The sequence below is a fragment of the Rhagoletis pomonella genome, unplaced genomic scaffold (assembly GCF_013731165.1).
Source record: "Rhagoletis pomonella isolate Grant_MI unplaced genomic scaffold, Rhpom_1.0 Rhpom_scaffold_00007, whole genome shotgun sequence".
Taxonomy (NCBI): Eukaryota; Metazoa; Arthropoda; class Insecta; order Diptera; family Tephritidae; genus Rhagoletis; species Rhagoletis pomonella.
The window spans coordinates 1,872,464-1,891,168 of NW_023458561.1; the positions used below are offsets into that span (position 1 = coordinate 1,872,464).

General features: G+C 37.5%; 1 protein-coding gene across 1 annotated transcript in view; it reads left to right on the forward strand.

Annotated features, from left to right (window-relative positions):
* Positions 1-18,705, forward strand: part of LOC118743562 (obscurin) — a 434,461-nt gene that overhangs the window by 216,593 nt on the left and 199,163 nt on the right. The window contains exons 12-15 of the mRNA XM_036476326.1: positions 1,111-1,543; positions 9,720-10,097; positions 12,063-12,452; positions 14,229-14,811. Coding sequence (XP_036332219.1) covers positions 1,111-1,543; positions 9,720-10,097; positions 12,063-12,452; positions 14,229-14,811 — 1,784 coding nt within the window. The remainder of the gene's footprint in view (positions 1-1,110; positions 1,544-9,719; positions 10,098-12,062; positions 12,453-14,228; positions 14,812-18,705) is intronic.

An 18,705-nucleotide genomic window follows, 5' to 3' on the forward strand; every position in this document is an offset into this window, starting at 1 on the left:
GTAAGGAGAGGCGCCAATTGTATGGAATAGGCAAGGGGCAACTCACGACATTGGGAAGCTTCGGTGCTGAAATCGAGATCGACGTGGTGGTGTTAAAAATTACTTTTCACGTAGTATAATAATAGGAAGCGACGTTCTGAAGGATGTGGAATTATTTTTTAGGCAAGGGACAGTAACGTTCAGGAAACCGAGTACGCGGGTCGCATTGGGTACTGATGACACCTATGAGAAAGCTAAAGAGGTAGATCCAGAGACCAAGGGTGATAGGTCCGGAGAAATTACGCCAGAGCAAAACAATGGAAGCACGGGAACGGTGCCAGTGCGTGAGGCTGCAGAGAATGCGAACACCGCTAAGAGCAGCTGAGACGCTGTGGTTGATACTGAGATGAGTGTATCGAATCGTAGGGCAGTAGGGTTGACAGGATTAACCCAGGGCGAATGTGTCAGCTTAGAAGGCGGAGATGAGCTTCTAAAAGAGTTTAAAGCGTTGTGCTTAGCCGAGAGTGAAGAGCCAGAGAGAGGGTTGAAGGGCGTCGGTCTATCGCATTTGAAAGACAATATTTCTAGGGAGGTAGAGGGTTTAGTTACTACCTTCTTGCCGGGAAAGCCGTCAAGCGTTCCGGTGCAGATGAATCTTATTCTGTCTGATGCTAGGCCCGTGTTTCAGCGTCCACGTCGAGTGTCATTTGACGACCAACGCTACATAGATCAACAGATACAAGTGATGCTTGAAGAGGGAATAATACGACGCAGCACTTCTGAGTATGCATCACCGGTGGTACTGACGAAAAAAAGTTGGAACAAAAAGATTCTGTTGTGATTTTCGCAAAATCAACGAAAAGATCGTGAGGGAAACTTTCCTATGACCCTAGTCGATGAGGTACTAGACAAGTTGCAAGGCGCGAGAGTTTTTACAACACTCGACTTAAAAAACGGGTTTTATCACGTACCTGTTGAACCCAACTTGCGAAAATATACGTCGTTTGTTACCCACAGCGGTCAATACGAATTTTGTTTTGTTCCATTTGGGATTACCAACTCACCCGCAGTGTTTTGTAGGGTTATATTATATTAAATACAGAGGTTCTTGGGATTAACATCGTTTTTTAGACGCTTTATACGAGATTACTCAATAATCGCCAAGCCACTTTCCGATTTGCTTAGGATGGATGAAACTTTTAAAATGGGTGTAGATCAGTTGTTAGCTTTGGAAGAGTTAAAAAAGGCCCTGATAAATGCACCGGCATTGAAATTTTTCGATCCTTCAGCGGAAACGGAAATACACGCTGATGCTTCTAAACATGGTTTTGGAGCCGTGTTATTGCAAAAAGATTCGGAGGATCAGTTGTTCCACCTAATAGAGTACATGAGCCGAAAAACCACATTGGCAGAAGAAAAGTGCTGCGCATTTGAGCTCGAGATCTTAGCGGTGGTGAAGGCATTGCAGAAATGGCATACTTACCTTAAAGATAGGAAATTTAAAATAGCAAGCGACTGCAATGCGTTCGCCATGACAGTTAAGAAAAGAGATGTACCAGATAGGGTAATGCGGTGGGCTATGTATCTGTAAGAATACGAATAACGTGGTCGAGCACAGATCAGGAACGCGCATGAGGCACGTGGACGCTCTGAGTCGCGTCTACTGTTTACTAGCCGAGGAGTCACTAATAGCCAGACTGAGAGAGGCACAAGAGCAAGATACGTGGATTAGAGCAGTAAGGAAGATCTTTGAAACAGGAAAATATGAGTAGTTTTTTTGAAGAACGGTATAATTTATTGTGACCCCCTAAAAGAATTGCTGGTAGTACCATCCGGTATGGAGAACGAGGTAAAGCTAGATCACGATCAGAATCATTTCACGTGTAGAAAGACACAGGAGCTTATAGAAAAAAATTACTACATACCCACCTTGGCCGAAAAGGTAGCAAAAGTTGTAAAGGGATGCGTGGAATGCATAATTATAAACGCAAAAAAAGGCAAAAATGAAGGGTTTTTGTCTCCGATCGATAAGGCTCGTGAGCCGTTAGGGACCTACCATATGGATCATGTCGGACCTTTAACCGAAACACGCAAGAAATATAATCACATCTTAGTGATAGTGGACGGGTTTTTGAAATTCACGTGGTTATACCCAACAAAGTCGACGGGGGTGAAGGAGGTGATTGATAGACTAGAAAGGCAGGCTTCGATATTTGGAAATCCTAAACGGGTGATAACAGACAGAGGCGCAGCTTTCACGTCCAACATCTTCAGAGACCACTGCAATAGGGAAAATATTCAACACCTACTAATTGCAACAGGAGTACCTCGAGGGAACGCACAAGTGGAGCGCGTCCATAAAACGGTCATTCCAATTATCTCTAAGAAATGTCAAAGCAACCCTGCCCAGTGGTACAACCACGTGGCCAAGGTACAACAGGTTTTAAATAGCACTATATCGCGCAGCACTAAAACATCACCCTTTAAAATTCTCACCGGATTAGACATGCGGGTAAACTACTACCCAGATTTGCGACAAATTTTAAACGATTTAACAGTAGAGGAGTTAGATACTGAACGAGACTTAGCAAGACAGAATGCTCAAGACCATATAAGGAAAATACAAAACGAAAAATGTAGAACGTTGAACAAGAACAGAAAAAAAGAAGTCAGTTATAACACCGGTGAGTTAGTAGCCATCAAAAAGACTCGATTTGGGACCGCTATGAAACTGAGGCCAAAATATTTAGGACCGTATAGGGTAGCCGCCAAGCTAAACCACGGTAGATACGAGGTGTGGAAAGTGGGCATCTAAGAGGGCCTGGTTAAAACGATAACTATAGCCGAAAACACGAAACCGTGGCGCTAGTTATTCAGAGTCGAATAACTTGTCAGGACGGCCGATTGTGGGAATGGGATATCGGGGTATATGGCAACACTATGTCAAATAAAAGTGCTGGGCGCTTAGATGTTCAATAATGTACTACTTTTGATTAGGGTTGCCACTTTTTAAAAATTATAAGATCTTCACCGTTTGTTGGACTAAAAACTGAGGTACCAAGTGAAAGTATTTGGTCTCTGCATATGAAATAAGTCTTTATTGTTTGTTTACTTGGGGTTTCCACCTTTTTAAAAATTTGTACGTATAATACGCGAGGACATTTTTTGTTAATGACTTTAGATTCGCACAGTTCATTCAATTTAAAAAAATGAGTTGTCAAATGAAAACGCTTGGCCTTCAGATTTGGAGTAAGGTTTTATTTTTCGAAGGGGGTTGCAAACTGTTCAAAAAATTTAAAAACTGTGGGCTGTTCGTTAGATTACAAGAAATGAGGTGTCAAATGAAAGTGCTTGACCTACATATGCGCAATTATATATTATTATTTTTAGTAGGGTTGCAACCTGTTTAGTTGTCAATCACACCTTGTTTAATATCTTCACATTCAACGCGTGGCAAAGCCTCGCACATATGTGGCCGGCTAGTATATTATATCTTAAAATTTTTCCGAAATATTTTGGTGGGCGTCTTCAAATATTCCGTTGCCAAGTTTTGAATTTTAAAAGGCACCAAATTTTCATTGGTGTATTTTATGGACTATATAATACGCGAAAGCTTTTTTGTCATATCAGATCTGTACCGTTCGTTGAATTTTAAAAGATGAGGTATCAAATTAAAAGGTGGCCTCTAGATATCCAATAACGATTTATTTTTTCGAGAGTAACCACCTGATTAATGAATAAATTAAAATTATTTAATAAGTTAATCAATTACAACATTGTGGGTATTGATCGAAATGGTTTTGAAAAAGCTTTGAGTGAAAATCTCTCAAGTGGGCCGGCCACCCAAAATTGGATGGTCAAGACAAACGGAAATAGCGCAAATTTGTGTTATTTCCCAATCGCATGTGAAATAACACAAATTTGCTTTATTTAATTTCTCGTTGAACAATAAGACCAACTTTTAAACTTAACAATTGAGAAATAAAGCAAAATAGTGCATATATGTAGGTAGTCACCCAGTTACATTTGACAAAAAGTAGTACATGAACAAGTTAAATGCACGGATTTGTAAGTCTACAATTTTGAAAGCGCCCAGCGTCGCGGCGGTCCGCGTTCGACGCCGCGCTCGCGCTCGCGGCTTCCGCCCCCTCCCTTCCTTTCGCAATTATGAACTGGTGGCGTTATGACCGTTTAGAAAAAATAATAATAATAAAATAACACTAGTTCACTTCTGAAGCTGCTTTTTAATGTCCAAGTAATGGGAATTATTGCGTATGGTGTTATTGCATGCACCCCACCCATGGTGAAATTATACCAGGTGTAGTAATATTATAGAGAGAAAAAAGACTTTGACACTGCCTTATTTGAAAATTTGCCTATAAAATGTGACTATAAGGCAGCCAAATGACAGAAAATAAAGCGAGGAAGCTGTTTTATTACTTCACCTGTTTATTACGCCATTCAACCCACCTGCTTATACCGGATATACGTAGTAGGTAAAATTTTACATATTTTTACATCACTATTTCGTACCACATGCTCGCTCCGTCTTCGCAAACGAAATCCACAGTTCGGATACGGACCTTTTGTTTGTTCCATGTCATGGTGGAATTATACGCGGTGAAGTAATCAGAGCGGGAAGAAAGATTTTGACACTGCCTTATATGGAAAATTGACTTTACAATTTGACTATAAGGCAGCTGAATGTCAGAAAATAAAGCTAGAAAGCTGTTTTATTACGCCATGGTTCCATGCAAATATTTTGAGGTTTTCTAGCAATATTTTCAACATATTAAAAAGCATGCAGACAACATTCATACAAAACCAATGTCCAATTTGCCGAGCAGTTATCAAAGAGGACGCCTTCCCTATATTTTGTTAGACTTTTCATAAGGAAAAATATTTGTTTAATTGTATTTTTAACCGACTTCCAAACAAGGAGGAGATTATCAGTTCGTCGGAATATATTTTTTTTTTTTTGTATGTATGTTACCGCATAACTTTGGACCACGTCAACAGATTTCGATAATTTTTGCATCGGAGAGGTAGTGCCTCAGAGGTGGTCCTATATTAATCTGGTTGAGATCCTATCAGTGGATCATGAGAAATATATATATATCTTTTTTTTTTATATGGGAGTTGAAGTCGGTTTTTTTTTGCTAAAAATTACTTGTTAGAATAAACAAAGTTCTTTTTCCTTCTGTCAGTAAACTGTTTTTGTTACAAATAGTATAAATAAGCAATGGTAAATAAGGCAAAACACATATTTTGGTATTATTCCCCAGTGAAATAAAGCAAATTTTGTGTTATTGCCGTTTGTGTTATTTCACCCCCACCCAATTTTATAAACAAATGGAAATATTTATTACTTCTCGATGAGATTTTTAATAGTTTACATTGAATATCAATCCTTATTGTATAATACATTATTTAAAAGAAAAGAACACGGAAACTTGCAAGGAAGCGCTAGTTATTAATTTTGTTCGCTCCTTCCAGGGGTGCTTTTGCCTTCATGCCGCGTGCCGCGCGGACTCGCAGCGAGCGTTGTGCAACCAGAGAACACAAGAAAGTAAAATTTATTTATAAACATAAGCATAGATTATTTAGTACAATCTTTTTTAAAGTTGTATACATAAATATGTACATTCATGGCATACATATTTATATAAGTACGTATGTACATATGTACATATGCATGTATTTTGTCTTTACAGAGAAAAATAAATAATGAGGATAGTATAATCGTTTGTGCCGCAGAAAGAAAAAAACAACTAAGCACTTTTTAACACCCCCAAAACAGTTTGCTACTTGTAGCAGTTATGCTTTATACCACCTGTACGAAATATAATCCTTGGTGAAAAAATGTATTTGTGGATTGTTGTTCAAGGACATATGTATGTATGCCCAGTGGAAAAAGTAATGTATAGTAATCGAAAAAATAATCAGTAAAACAACCCTTTTCATATTCGAAAATGAATTTTTTCCTCCAGGGCGATGTCCTAAGAAAAGTGGGGCATTCAATTTTGCATTACCTAGTATCGAGAAATGAATGTGTTTTAGTATGAAAATTTTGGAACTTTTTGAGTACATTAAAATACTGATTACATAGTTAGCAGTAATATAATCGAGAAATCATAAGAAATACATTATTTTATTTATCACGCCTCTAATACATTACTACTTTTCCGACTCGGTGTATATGTATATATAGATATGGGAACATATGCGTAAACAAAGAATAGAGGCCGGTCCGCATACTTACAACTTTGGCGTTGCGTTGGCGTCGAATTTCAATGCAGCCGTGCACATAGCCTAAATTTGGCAACGCTAACGCCAACAGAAAGCATAAAGTTCGCGCGCGTCGGTCGTCAGCTGTTGGAAATAAATAAAATTATGTTAAATATTTTTGCCTTTTAATCAAATGAGAGCAAGAAATATAATTTTTCATGCAATTATTGATATGAAATATTAATTTATCTGTCGGTAATATATTAATTCAGTGGCCAAGACATTCTCTGCCGAGCTTCATTGTAGAAACCATACTTTTAACGTGCAACGCCAAAGTTATAGGTATGTGGACCGGCCTCTATTCTTTGTTTACGCAAATTTTCCCATATCTAAATATATATACATACATATGTAAATATGTCCTTGAACAACAATCCACAAATACATTTTTCAACCAAGGATTATATTTCGTACAGGTATACAGCATAACTGCTACAAGTAGCAAACCATTTTGGGGGTGTTAAAAAAAGCTTAGCAGTTTTTTGGTTCTGAAGCACAAACGGTTATGCTATCCTCTTTATGTATTTTTCTCTGTAAAGACAAAATACATGCATATTTACATACGTACATATATAAATATGTGGGAGTTGTGAAGGGTTAAGGCTTGCTGCAAAGCGATAGCATTTGCATGTTCGACGAGAGACGAAGTTCAGTTGAAGAGAAACGCGAACCAAGCGAAGACGTGCGGCTAGACGACGCGTTTAAATTTCTATCTATATTATTAAAATTCAATTCTAACTCTGTTCAAATTCAAATCATTAAATATAATTTAACTTTGTTTAAATATCTTAAACCTAAGATACGCTCGAATTAATCATTGACATCATCATGACAACGGTAAATGAAATCCTACATAGATGGGGGCTCACCCAAAGACAAAGGCATTGAAGTACCGTGTAATTAAAATTTAAACAACACAAAAACCTGTAGCAGTGACGAGACGTATGTATGTTTATAAAAAGTTTAAATCGTGCTAAAATCTCGCAAATACAACAACAATTAAAAGGATTTTCATTTGCAAAATGGCATGCCTCAACGATTTTATTCAGAGGAGCCTGCGCAGTATGAGTAAGGCTAAAATCGCGACGCTACATAAATAAATTTTTGAAAGTGAAGGCGATAGAAATAACCGTCAACGACTCCGAGAGTTCTGTGGCTTTGCCTACGACGAAGGCAGCGCAGAATTCGAGCTATAAGCAAAATACGTGAATACAAATTTGAACGAACGCGACCTAGTAACCATTTGCAACATGTTAGGAATCGACTACAATGTAGCTGACGTGCAGCTACACATATTCAAAAATTTACGACGACGTCATTTCTTCTCTGAGCGAACCAACGACGAAGCTGATGAGAATGAAGACGAAGAAGATGAAAAACGATGCTAACAACGCCGACAAGCAGAGCGACAACGATGTGGAGAAAAACAGCGAATTAAGTGTAAATCGTGGTGAAATTACAAACTACTACAGCTTTCCTTCTGCTGCAAACGAGAAAAACGACAAAGCTATTAATTCAAACAAAAGAAACGAAAAACACAACGACATGCGCATGAGCAACAGTGCTACATACCAATTGATAAAATTTGCGATGACATTACGCGACGTAGAGGATTCAATTAGAATATTTGATGGTTCTAATAAGATTCCAGTGGAAGTGTGGGCACAAGAATTCGAAGAACAAGCTATTTTGATGCATTGGGACAGCTTCCAAAAGCTAGTGTTCGCGAAAAAATCATTACGCGGAATAGCAAAATTATTTGTACTGAGTGAAAGAGGCCTGAATTCGTGGCATACATTGAAAGACGCATTAATAAGTGAATTTAAATCTACAACAAATAGTGCGTTGCTACTCGGCTGTGCGGCTGTGTGAACGAAAAATAAAAAAAAACGGAGGTATACAAGAATATTTCTACGGCATGAAAGAAATAGCTTCACAAGGTAATATTGAAAATGCCGCGGTAATGCAATACATAATTGATGGAATTGCTGATGGGAGTGTAAACAAAGCGATGTTATACGGTGCAAAAAACATGAACGATTTTAAGGACAAGTTAAAGTGCTATGAAATTATGCGTAAACGCGCTACGAAACAAAAAAAAGGGCAGAAAATGTTTTAGGTGCAATCGTTTCGGGCACATTTCAGCGAATTGCGAAGAAAACAAAAAAGAAGTCAATGCAAATACTCGCCAAATCGTAATAAAGCGTGATCTAACTAACAAAAATGTGATAATCGGCGACAAGAATTATACAGTATTATTCGACACAGGAAGCAAATTTAATATTGTGACACACGACCAGTGTTGCCGCGAAACGTTTTTAGTGGTAGCTAAATTCCAGCTAAAAAAGGGCTAAAAAAGAGCTAAAAATCGTCGTTGTGGCTAAAAATGGTAGCTAAATTTTTTTACCTACATCTTCTTATATATAAAAATAAGTGCACGTTTTTGGTGTGACCTCATAACTTGACAACAGCTTCACCGAATTCAACCAAATTTATGTGGCATATTCGATTTATCATGCAGATGGTTTATGCGAAGTTTTCCCGAATTCGGAAGAGGGGGCGTGGCACCACCCATACTAACTAAAATTTTGTTGTTGTATATCTCTTGAAATATTTGTGGTAGAGTACTGGAATTGGCCTGTTCAAGAGTTGGCATTCCAAATTGTTTATTTATTCATACCCAAGATGGAAAAACAAAAAATGTTCTATATCCAAATGTGTTGGATTAAGATTTAAAATAAAGAATCAAAAATTTTGAAACAAAACAAATGATAAATTTTCATATAGAAAAATTCCGGGACTTTTCATTCGTTTTTCAATATTTGGTGTAGAGAAGCACACCGGGGTACTGCTAGTATAAATATATAAGTATACACGCAAACATTTTCTATAATTACTGGTATAGAAAAACAATGAACTCTGAAAAGAATTAATATTTTATTCAACAAAAAAATTTTTTGTGTAACACATAAAGCATATTAAGGGCCGCCAACTTACCTATTTTAAAGTATAGTTAAATCGTTAACGGATAAGATAACGGCCCAGAAACGTAAGGAACATACATAGACATATGTTTACTTGCCTTAAAGGAAAGGCGTTCGCTTTATGAGCGAAGAGTTAAATTCATGAAAATCATAAAAAAAAATTTTAATGTCAATGATGAATAAATTTTGAAAAGGGCTAAAAAAAGGGCTAGGGGCAATTTCAAATTTTTGTGGCCAAAAAAAGAATTTGGTAGCCAAATTTAGCCACCAAAGGGCTAAAACGGCAACACTGCACACGACGTGTATACAAATTTAAATATGCCGAAATTGAGTGCGTGTAATATTAGTCTAATTGGATTTGGTGCAAATTCAAACGAAAACAAAATTAAACCAGTTGGTTATTTTGAACACGATATACAAATAGACGGTCAAACATTTTATTTAACATTTTACGTGGTTTCATCTAAGTGTATGGATATTGAAGTAGTTCTTGGCGAAGAATTGTGTTTAAAAGCTGAAATAACAATAAATCGAGACGGTTTGAAAATTAAAAGGATCCAAGTGGACACTGACGCGAACGAAGAAATAGCTTTAATGAAAATAGATGCGGTAGTTGATAAATATGAACTCGACATTGATGTTAACGCAAGTGAGGTGGCAAAACGAAAAGTGCGTGAACTGATATCAGATTATAAACCAGCTAAGACTGCAACAACAAATGTAGAGATGCGTATAGTGCTAAGTGATGAATCACCAATTTTCTTGAGACCGCGCCGATTGCCTTTCTCACAAGCTGCTATTGTGGACGCACAAGTGGACGAATGGCTAAAGGACGGAATAATTGAAGTATCAAATTCCGACTTTACCAGTCTAGTTTAGTTTAGTTTTAGTAAAGAAACGAGATGGATCGCACAGGCTGTGCAGAGATTTTCGACAAATTAATAAGGTAATTATCAAAGACCATTTTCCACTTCCGCTTATAGATGACCTGCTGTATCGCTTACAAGATGCGAAGATTTTCAGCACTATAGACCTGAAGAATGGGTTCTTCCACGTGCCTGTGGCAGAATCCAGCAGAAAATTTACCTCATTCGTAACCCAAGGCGGCCAGTATCAATTTTGCAAGGTGCCGTTTGATCTATCCAATTCGCCTGGTATTTTACAGAGGCATATAAACGCGATTTTTAGAAATTTGACACGAAGGGGCATTGCACTTCCCTACATCGACGACATCATAATTCCAGCAAGAGACGAAAAACATGCGCTAGAGAATCTATATCTATATATATAATATCAAGAAATGTCAGTTCCTGAAAAGTAAGGTAACATTCCTCGGTTACGTTATTGAAAACCAGAAGCTCCGTGCATCGCCAGAGAAAATCGAAGCTGTATTAAATTACAAAGTACCGCAGACGCCGAAACAACTTCTCAGCTTCTTGGGGTTAGCAGGGCATTTTAGAAAGTTTATACCAGATTACTCAGTTATTGCGAAACCCCTAACAGACATGACAAAACAAAATAGGACATTTAAAATTGGGTACCAAGAAGAAAAAGCAATTAATTTTCTAAAAAAGGCACTAGTTGAAAATCCTGTGCTTGGTATTTATAATCCAAAATACGAAACTGAATTACACACTGACGCTTCAATAGATGGCTTCGGGGCTGTACTAATACAAAAATCGCCAGACGATGGGTAGCTTCACCCAGTATATTATATGAGTAAAAAGACTACAGATGCGCAAAGAAAATTCACAAGCTACAACTGGAAATACTTGCTGTGGTGGAGGCGTTAACTAAGTTCAGAGTGTACTTACTAGGTATCATTGGAGAAGAAAAGTTTGTGCACACGAGTAGCGAGATGGATCTTACTTTTGCAAGAGTTTGATTACATTGTGGAGCATAGAAGCGGCGTTCGTATGAAGCACGTCGACGCCCTTAGCCGATACGCAGTTATGATGATACGCGACGATGATCTAACCACTAGAATAGGTCAAGCACAAGAACGAACAAGACGAAAAATTAAAAGCTGTTCGAGAAATCCTCAACCATAATAGGAGTTCCTATGATGATTATTTTCTAAGAGCCAATATTTTGTACAAAATCTGTAATGATAACGAATTAGTAGTAGTTCCGGAAGGTATGCAAAACCAAATTAATAGCCGTGCTCATGGTAGAGGCCATTTTTCTATCAAAAAGACAAAAGAACTTATCATTCAAGATTTTTTCATACCAAACCTCGATGAGAAGGTTAAAAAATACATTACTAGCTGCGTGCCGTGTATACTGAGCAATCGTAAACTAGGAAAACAAGAAGGTTTACTACATCCGTTTCACAAAGAGGAGACACCATTATACACATTCCACATAGACTTTCTGGGGCCGTTGGAGTCAACAAATAAAAATTACAAATATATTTTAGCAGTGGTTGGCTCTTTTACCAAGTTTTGCTGGCTGTATCCCACCAAATCGACAACTACGCAAGAAGTCATATCGAAGCTGCGAAGCCAGAGTATGGTTTTTGGAAATCCAACAAATATTATCTTCGATAGAGGCGCGGCTTTTTCCTCAAACGACTTCCAAACTTATTGTGACAGCGAAAATATAAAGCTACTTCAGATAACAACAGGTTTGCCAACCGTGAATGGGCAAGTCGAGGGGCTGAATGCATTTATTATTTCAGTCTTGTCGAAACTCAGCATTGACCACCCGACGAAATGGTTTAGATACGTGGACAGGGTCCAGCAAACAATTAATTCGACATTTTCGAGGAGTATAAACACTACACCTTTTGAACTATTGATTGGCGCAAAGATGCGAACAAAAGATGATCACCAAATACGCGACCTCATCCATCAGGAAATTACAACACTATTTAGCAACGAGCGTTGCGAACAACGTAGGCAGGCGAAGTTGCAAATCCTCAAAATTCAGCAAGAAAACAAGAAAACTTATTATCTCAGACGTAAATCAGCGCATCCGTATAAAGTCGGTGACTTGGTAGCAATCAAGCGTACACAATTTGGTAGCGGTCCCAAGCTGAAACCAAAATTTTTGGGTCCCTACCAAATAACGAAAAGCAAAGGTAACAACTCGTATGATGTACGAAAACTTAAAAATTCTGAAGGTCCGATTAATTCAACATCCTGCGCTGAATATATGAAGCCGTGGGCAAAAGATAGCGACGCAACATTCGAGGCGAATGTATAACAGGATGGCCGAATGTGGGAGTTGTTAAGGGTTAAGGCTTGCTGCAAAGCGACAGCATTTGCATGTGCGACGAGAGACGAAGTTCAGTTGAAGAGTAACGCGAACCAAGCGAAGACGTGTGGCTAGACGACGCGTTTAAATTTCTATCTATATTATTAAAATTCAATTCTAACTCTGTTCAAATTCAAATCATTAAATACAATTTAACTTTGTTTAAGTATCTTAAACTTAAGATACGCTCGAATTAATTATTAGCGTTGGTAAAAAACGTAAGTGTGACAGCGTTAAATGAAATCCTACAAATATGCTTGTTATTTATGTACATATTTATGTATACAACTTAAAAAAAATTTTAATAAATAATCTATGCTTATGTTTACAAATAAATATTATTTCTTTTGCGTTCTCTGGTTGAACAACGCGCGCTGCGAGTCCGCGCGGCATGAAGGCAAAAGCACCCGTGGCAGGAGCGAAAAAATTAATAACTAGCGCCTCCGTGCAAGTTTCCGTGTTTTTTTCTTTTAAATAATGTATTATAGAATAAGGATTGATTTCAATGAAAACGATTAAAAAATCTGATCGAAAAGTAATAAATATTTCCATTTGTTTATACAACTTTTTTAAAAACTTAAAAATGGTATACAAAATAATGATTATTTGAAAAATTGAAACAATCAGGCTAAAGCGCGTCTAAGTAACTATTATCGTGGGAGAAATCAGCAAGACACATGCTATGAATCAGTAGATAATAAATAATAGTTAATAAAGTTAATAATAATAACTCTTGTAAAACTTTGAATTTTGCAGAATTGTTTAAAGCATATTTTTTTATAGTTGTTAACCGATTAAGTGATTTGTGCGAAAAAATCTTGACCTTCTAATTTTGGGTGGCCCCCTTGAGAAATTTTCTTTATTTCTAAATAATACGTAGAAGCGTTGCCACCTGCTAAAAAATGAAGTTCAACTTAAATCAAGGCAGTTAGAACATTGAATTGATATGGGTGTCAGGCGAAAAAGGTTGCAGTTCGCTAATATTTTGAAGAGTTTGCCACCCGTTTACAAATTAAATTCAACTTAAATTAAGGGAATTAGTTACTTTAAATATGTACCACAATTACAGTGTTAGACCAAGAATATTTAAGAATGTTTAAGTTTGAAGATATTTTGAACAGCGGGTGGTAACAGGGGTGTGTACAAGGTAAAATTCAGTATATATAATATAAAATGTGATCTTATTAATATCACGTATTCTACGTTTCAGCTTAGGGGATGTGGCTCCGACACAGCCCGCAGGTTAAGGTGAAGGCGCAGTCTAATATACATACATACATATGTATATGGACAAATATAGGAATTTTTTCAAAATATTTATATGCTTTATGTAAGCATTATATGTACTTTAGAACAATGTCCCATTTTCAAAAATCCGTGATTATTTTTTTTTCACTTTCCTGGCCCACTTGACGAGGCCTTCTCATACATATCGTCGCTTGGCGCGCAATACCTCGTACTCGCCAAATGCAGTGCCACGTATGTACATATAAGAAAGCACAGAAAACAATGCTTCCTTACTTAACAAAGTATATAGTTCAGTTGGAAATCCATTCAAAAGTTTTGAAGAAAATAAGTTTCTTTGCCCCTTTGTGAAATTTTCGGTCAATATTATACGTGGATATGAATTTGGCGTATGCAAGGTATTGCGTGTCAAGCGAAGAATTACATATATAATTTTATTGCAATTGGTTAATCAAATTTTAATTATTTTATATGTTTATGATTTTTATGCGTATAGAAGACAAAAATCCTTTTGGGTCCTTAAGTGGTCAAATTCTTCAACCTGGAGAAAAGACCACATTCGTGTGGAAGCGTAATGGAGTCGATTTCGATCCAGAAGAAAGATTCAAGGTTTTGTTTGGCGAAGATGAAGATTCATTAGCTCTGGTATTCCAACACGTCAAACCAGAGGATGCAGGAATTTATACATGCGTGGCTCAAACATCTACTGGCAATATTTCATGTAGTGCTGAACTTTCCGTTCAAGGTGCAATACAAACATTGCACCGAGAACCCGAAAAACCATCTTTGATCATTGAACATCGTGAAGCTAACACCAGTATAGGCGGAACAGCAATCCTGGAATTACAATGCAAAGGTTTTCCTAAACCGGGAGTTCAATGGAAGCATGATGGGGAAGTTATCGAATTAGGCGAAAAGCACAAGATTCTCTATGCGGATGAGGAAAGCATGTCTTTAGTAATAAAAAACATCACAACAGAAGATGCAGGTGAATACACCATACTTGCTAAGAACGAGTTGGGTGAAGAAGAATCGTCGATAAGTCTAGTGGTTAAAGGTATGTATGTTTTTTTAGTTTTAAAGATTTATCTAGAATGTTTATTATGTAGTTCTGCCAATGTAGGGTCGCGAATTTCTAAACTGAACATTTTTGCGTGGTATTCAATTCCTAGGTTCAGCTTCTACTTTGTTTGAAACCTTGTTGAATACTGCGGGGCCAGATGCATGTAGGGTTTATCGTGATTTCCTGCCAAAAGGCTTAGCGTCACGGTGCCCACACTTAGCACAACGGATTAATTTTTGCCTTAATCACTGCCCTGAAATGCAAGCACTTCAGTTCCAATCGGCCGTGTGTGGTGGACACACTTACCACCTTGGTAAGGCCGAAACCTACCTAAAATCTCTGCCATTCTTTGGGTCCCGGCACCCGGTTGAAATGCAGCTCCACATTGAACCCCTAACGAGTTCTACATTTAGGTATTAAACCACAGCCACCACGATACTCCCCGAAGAGGCCGTACCCATGAACAGACCGGAGTTATGCTCGCCGGCGAGATTTGCTCGATTGGCTCAACTCACCCTGACTCACTTAACTGACTCAACTCACACTAGAACGACTTACACGACTATTCATCTCCATTTCAACATGCACACTTCATACCATCATGCTCCGTCTTGCTCATCTCACACGTTTTACTCGCCTCACTCGCGGGCACCCTCCTCTAACCAGGAAAGGTGACACCACTAGCTCAACTTTCGCAACGGATCGAGTTGCTCAACTTGCGCACCACTTTTCCATCATTTTCCATGGTTTAGAAACATTTTCCTTCATTCTCACATTCATCAACTTGCTTCGTCTCGCCGTCTTACTTGCCTCGCTCGTCACACTAGGCACCCTCCGGGGGCAAAGGAGAGGTTGCGTGACTCGCTCAACTTTCGCAACGACTCGAGTTGTTCAACTTGCACACATTCATCATCTTGCTTCGTCTTGCTCATCTCATACGTCTTACTCGCCTCGCTCGTGGGCACCCTCCTCTAACCAGGAGAGGTGACACCACTCGCTCAACTTTCGCAACGGATCGAATTGCTCAACTTGCGCACCACTTTTCCATCATCTCCAGCTTTTACCACGGTTTAAAAACATTTTCCTTCATTCTCCAGCTTTCTTTTAACTTCATTTTCACCTTTTTTTCTAGTCGTGTTTGCCATGCTAATACTTGTCTTGCCAGTCTTGCAAGCCTTGCTTGTGTCACCAGTTTTCCTCGTCTCGCCGACGAACTCACTCCGGGGGCATCTGTTCCCCGTGGCACCATTTTAAAGTCTTTGGTATGACTTTCGAAAGCCGTAGACTCTTCTGCCAGTTGAGCCTCCACCGACTCAGGACTTTAGCCTTTAACTGGGGTAGACGGGGTTGTCAAGCCCGTACCCTGGAAATACCAAAGCCCCCTGTCTTCCCTCCTGTTTTCTCAAACCGGGCTTGGGACCGTCTAAGGCACAGTTAGCCAGTCGAAGGGAATAACTACCATTTAGTTAAAATTTGGTTGAGCTCCTAAGATGGTTGTCCCCTGAATTCGAAAACACCTTTATCGCCGTTGTTTTCAAGATTTCACAACCCCTGAGTCCCGAAAACCAAGGCTTACAGTCCCTGTGACTAGCCTTAAAGTTATCAAATAAAATTTATCACGCTGCAAAAAATCATAAGATGTTCGTAATTTGACTGAACTAAAGACGAGATAGCATAAAACCTTAATATAGTTCCACAATTTTGTCAAATGGTGACAAATTTTGGTCTTATGAGACCCAGTAGACAGATAACCATATAATCCTGTACCCAACATAAAATAAAGGTCCGTGTGTATTTCAACATAATTACCTAATTTTTTTATCATAATTGGGTTATTCACACTTGCCTAGTTAGCAGGTTATCTGGTTATGTGGTTATATTTTTTATTCAGTTTACAAAAATAACTTACACTAGAGAATAATAACTTTTAATCAGATAACCTGATAACCAGGCAAGTTTGAACAACCCAAATGTTTTCGTTCTAAATTTTCTTCTACCCAACAGAATGAAGTACATATAAAAAATACATACATTTTTTGTAATTTTATTTAATCATCGGCGGTTAAGCACTAATGTTTTAAAAAAAATGCATGGGACCAAACCGGGTTTAATTTGGTAATAAAAATCATCATTTACCCATTAAATTTTGTCGTTATTTGAATATATTTTTTCAATAGATAGGTTCAGATGGCGCAGCATTTGAGCGCAACCGTTGCGTCTTCTGAACGGCTTGATACATTCGCTGTCAAATTCATTTCTCAAAGGTACACACCAACATGTTGTATCAAATTATCAGCAAAAATTTACCATAACACGCAACTGTTCAGTCGATCAGAAGTACACAACAACGCGTTCAGAAGGTTCAATCCCAACAATTACTGAGCTCCTGCGCCTTCTGAACGTGCCCAGTGAAAATTAAATTTTTTCTATTGTCCATTTTTGTACTCGGTAAATAATATATGATGAAGTCGACGTAAGTGGGAAAAGCTTTTGACTGCCATTCACCTGGGAGTGGCCAGAAGTGATCCTTGTACGTACGGTTAGGGATGCAAGTCAAAAAAATACATTGATGGTTTTTTTTTCATTTGATGCATCGAAATATAGCATCGTATAAAAACATCGATATTTGCGATGCATCGAATGAAAATATCAACAGTTTCTTTCAATTAAAAATATACAACAAGAGAATGAAACAATCGGAGCTTCGATATATGTTTACGTATTAACTCACAGTGAAATGATGAAAGTTGAGTAGATTGAAGGTTTAGATGACATGAGTCGTAGGGTTGCCTATTTACAAGGGACTTAAATTTTAGAAAAACGTCATACATACCTTTTTTAAAGTGCTGTATCTTGGAAACCTTTTAACGAAACTTAATGAAAAAAATGTATTTCTTCCGTCTCATTATGGGTTTTAATTGTACATTTTTTACATTAAAGTGCAACGTATAAAAAACAAAATAATTAACTAAACATTTATCTTTTTAATTTTTTTTTGATTATAGCATTTTTACAAATTTTTATTTTTACATAAAAACATTGTCTATAATGTCAACTTTAAGTACATAAATGGGCGTAATGGGCTACTCACGTGTATGGACTCTAGATCATCTAACGCTCGAGCAATATGATAAATAGACATTGAAATTTTATGAAGTTGTATATTTTTGAAAGAGAAAAGGTGTGTAAAAAAACAAAAACAATATAAATAAATCATATTAACTTTACTAAAGGTCTGAAATCATGAAAATCCCTTCAAGGAAATGAGAGAATTGAATTTTGTTGCAAGTTCACACGGGAAATCTGCTTATGATATGATTGAAGGAAGCTTTAAGAGACTAGCAGCTAGATCAAGTCTTCAACTCCTAATGTTACAACAAATTCGTACACCCAAAGCCCTCCTCTACCAATGGGGTGCTTTATGTTTCCAATAAGATGCCTGTAAAAAATAACTGCAACTAACTCTACAGTGGACTTTATTTCGACTATGACTACGTGCCAATTACTTTAATCCTATATTAAGCTAGTTTAAAAGGTTAAATAGCATCAAGTTAGGGAACTTCATATCCTTATTTAACGAGTCTTTAAATCAATAGAGATTTTTTTTCTTCTTAGTTCTTTTTGTAATAAAAGCGTGTTGTTGGCTTTTTTAAACTATAATTTAATTATTCATTAGGTCTATTTTTACACACATTTCCTATTTCTTGTTTTAATAAAAGACTAACCTTAAAGCTATCATTGGGCTATCATTGGAGGTCGAATATTCTTTTGCAATGAAACCGAAACATCAACAACACTCATTGCAAAATATTATTAGACCTCCAATGATAGCTTCACTGTCACATCGGCTCTGCCTTCACTCTCGGGGCTTAAAATCTTTCAAAACAA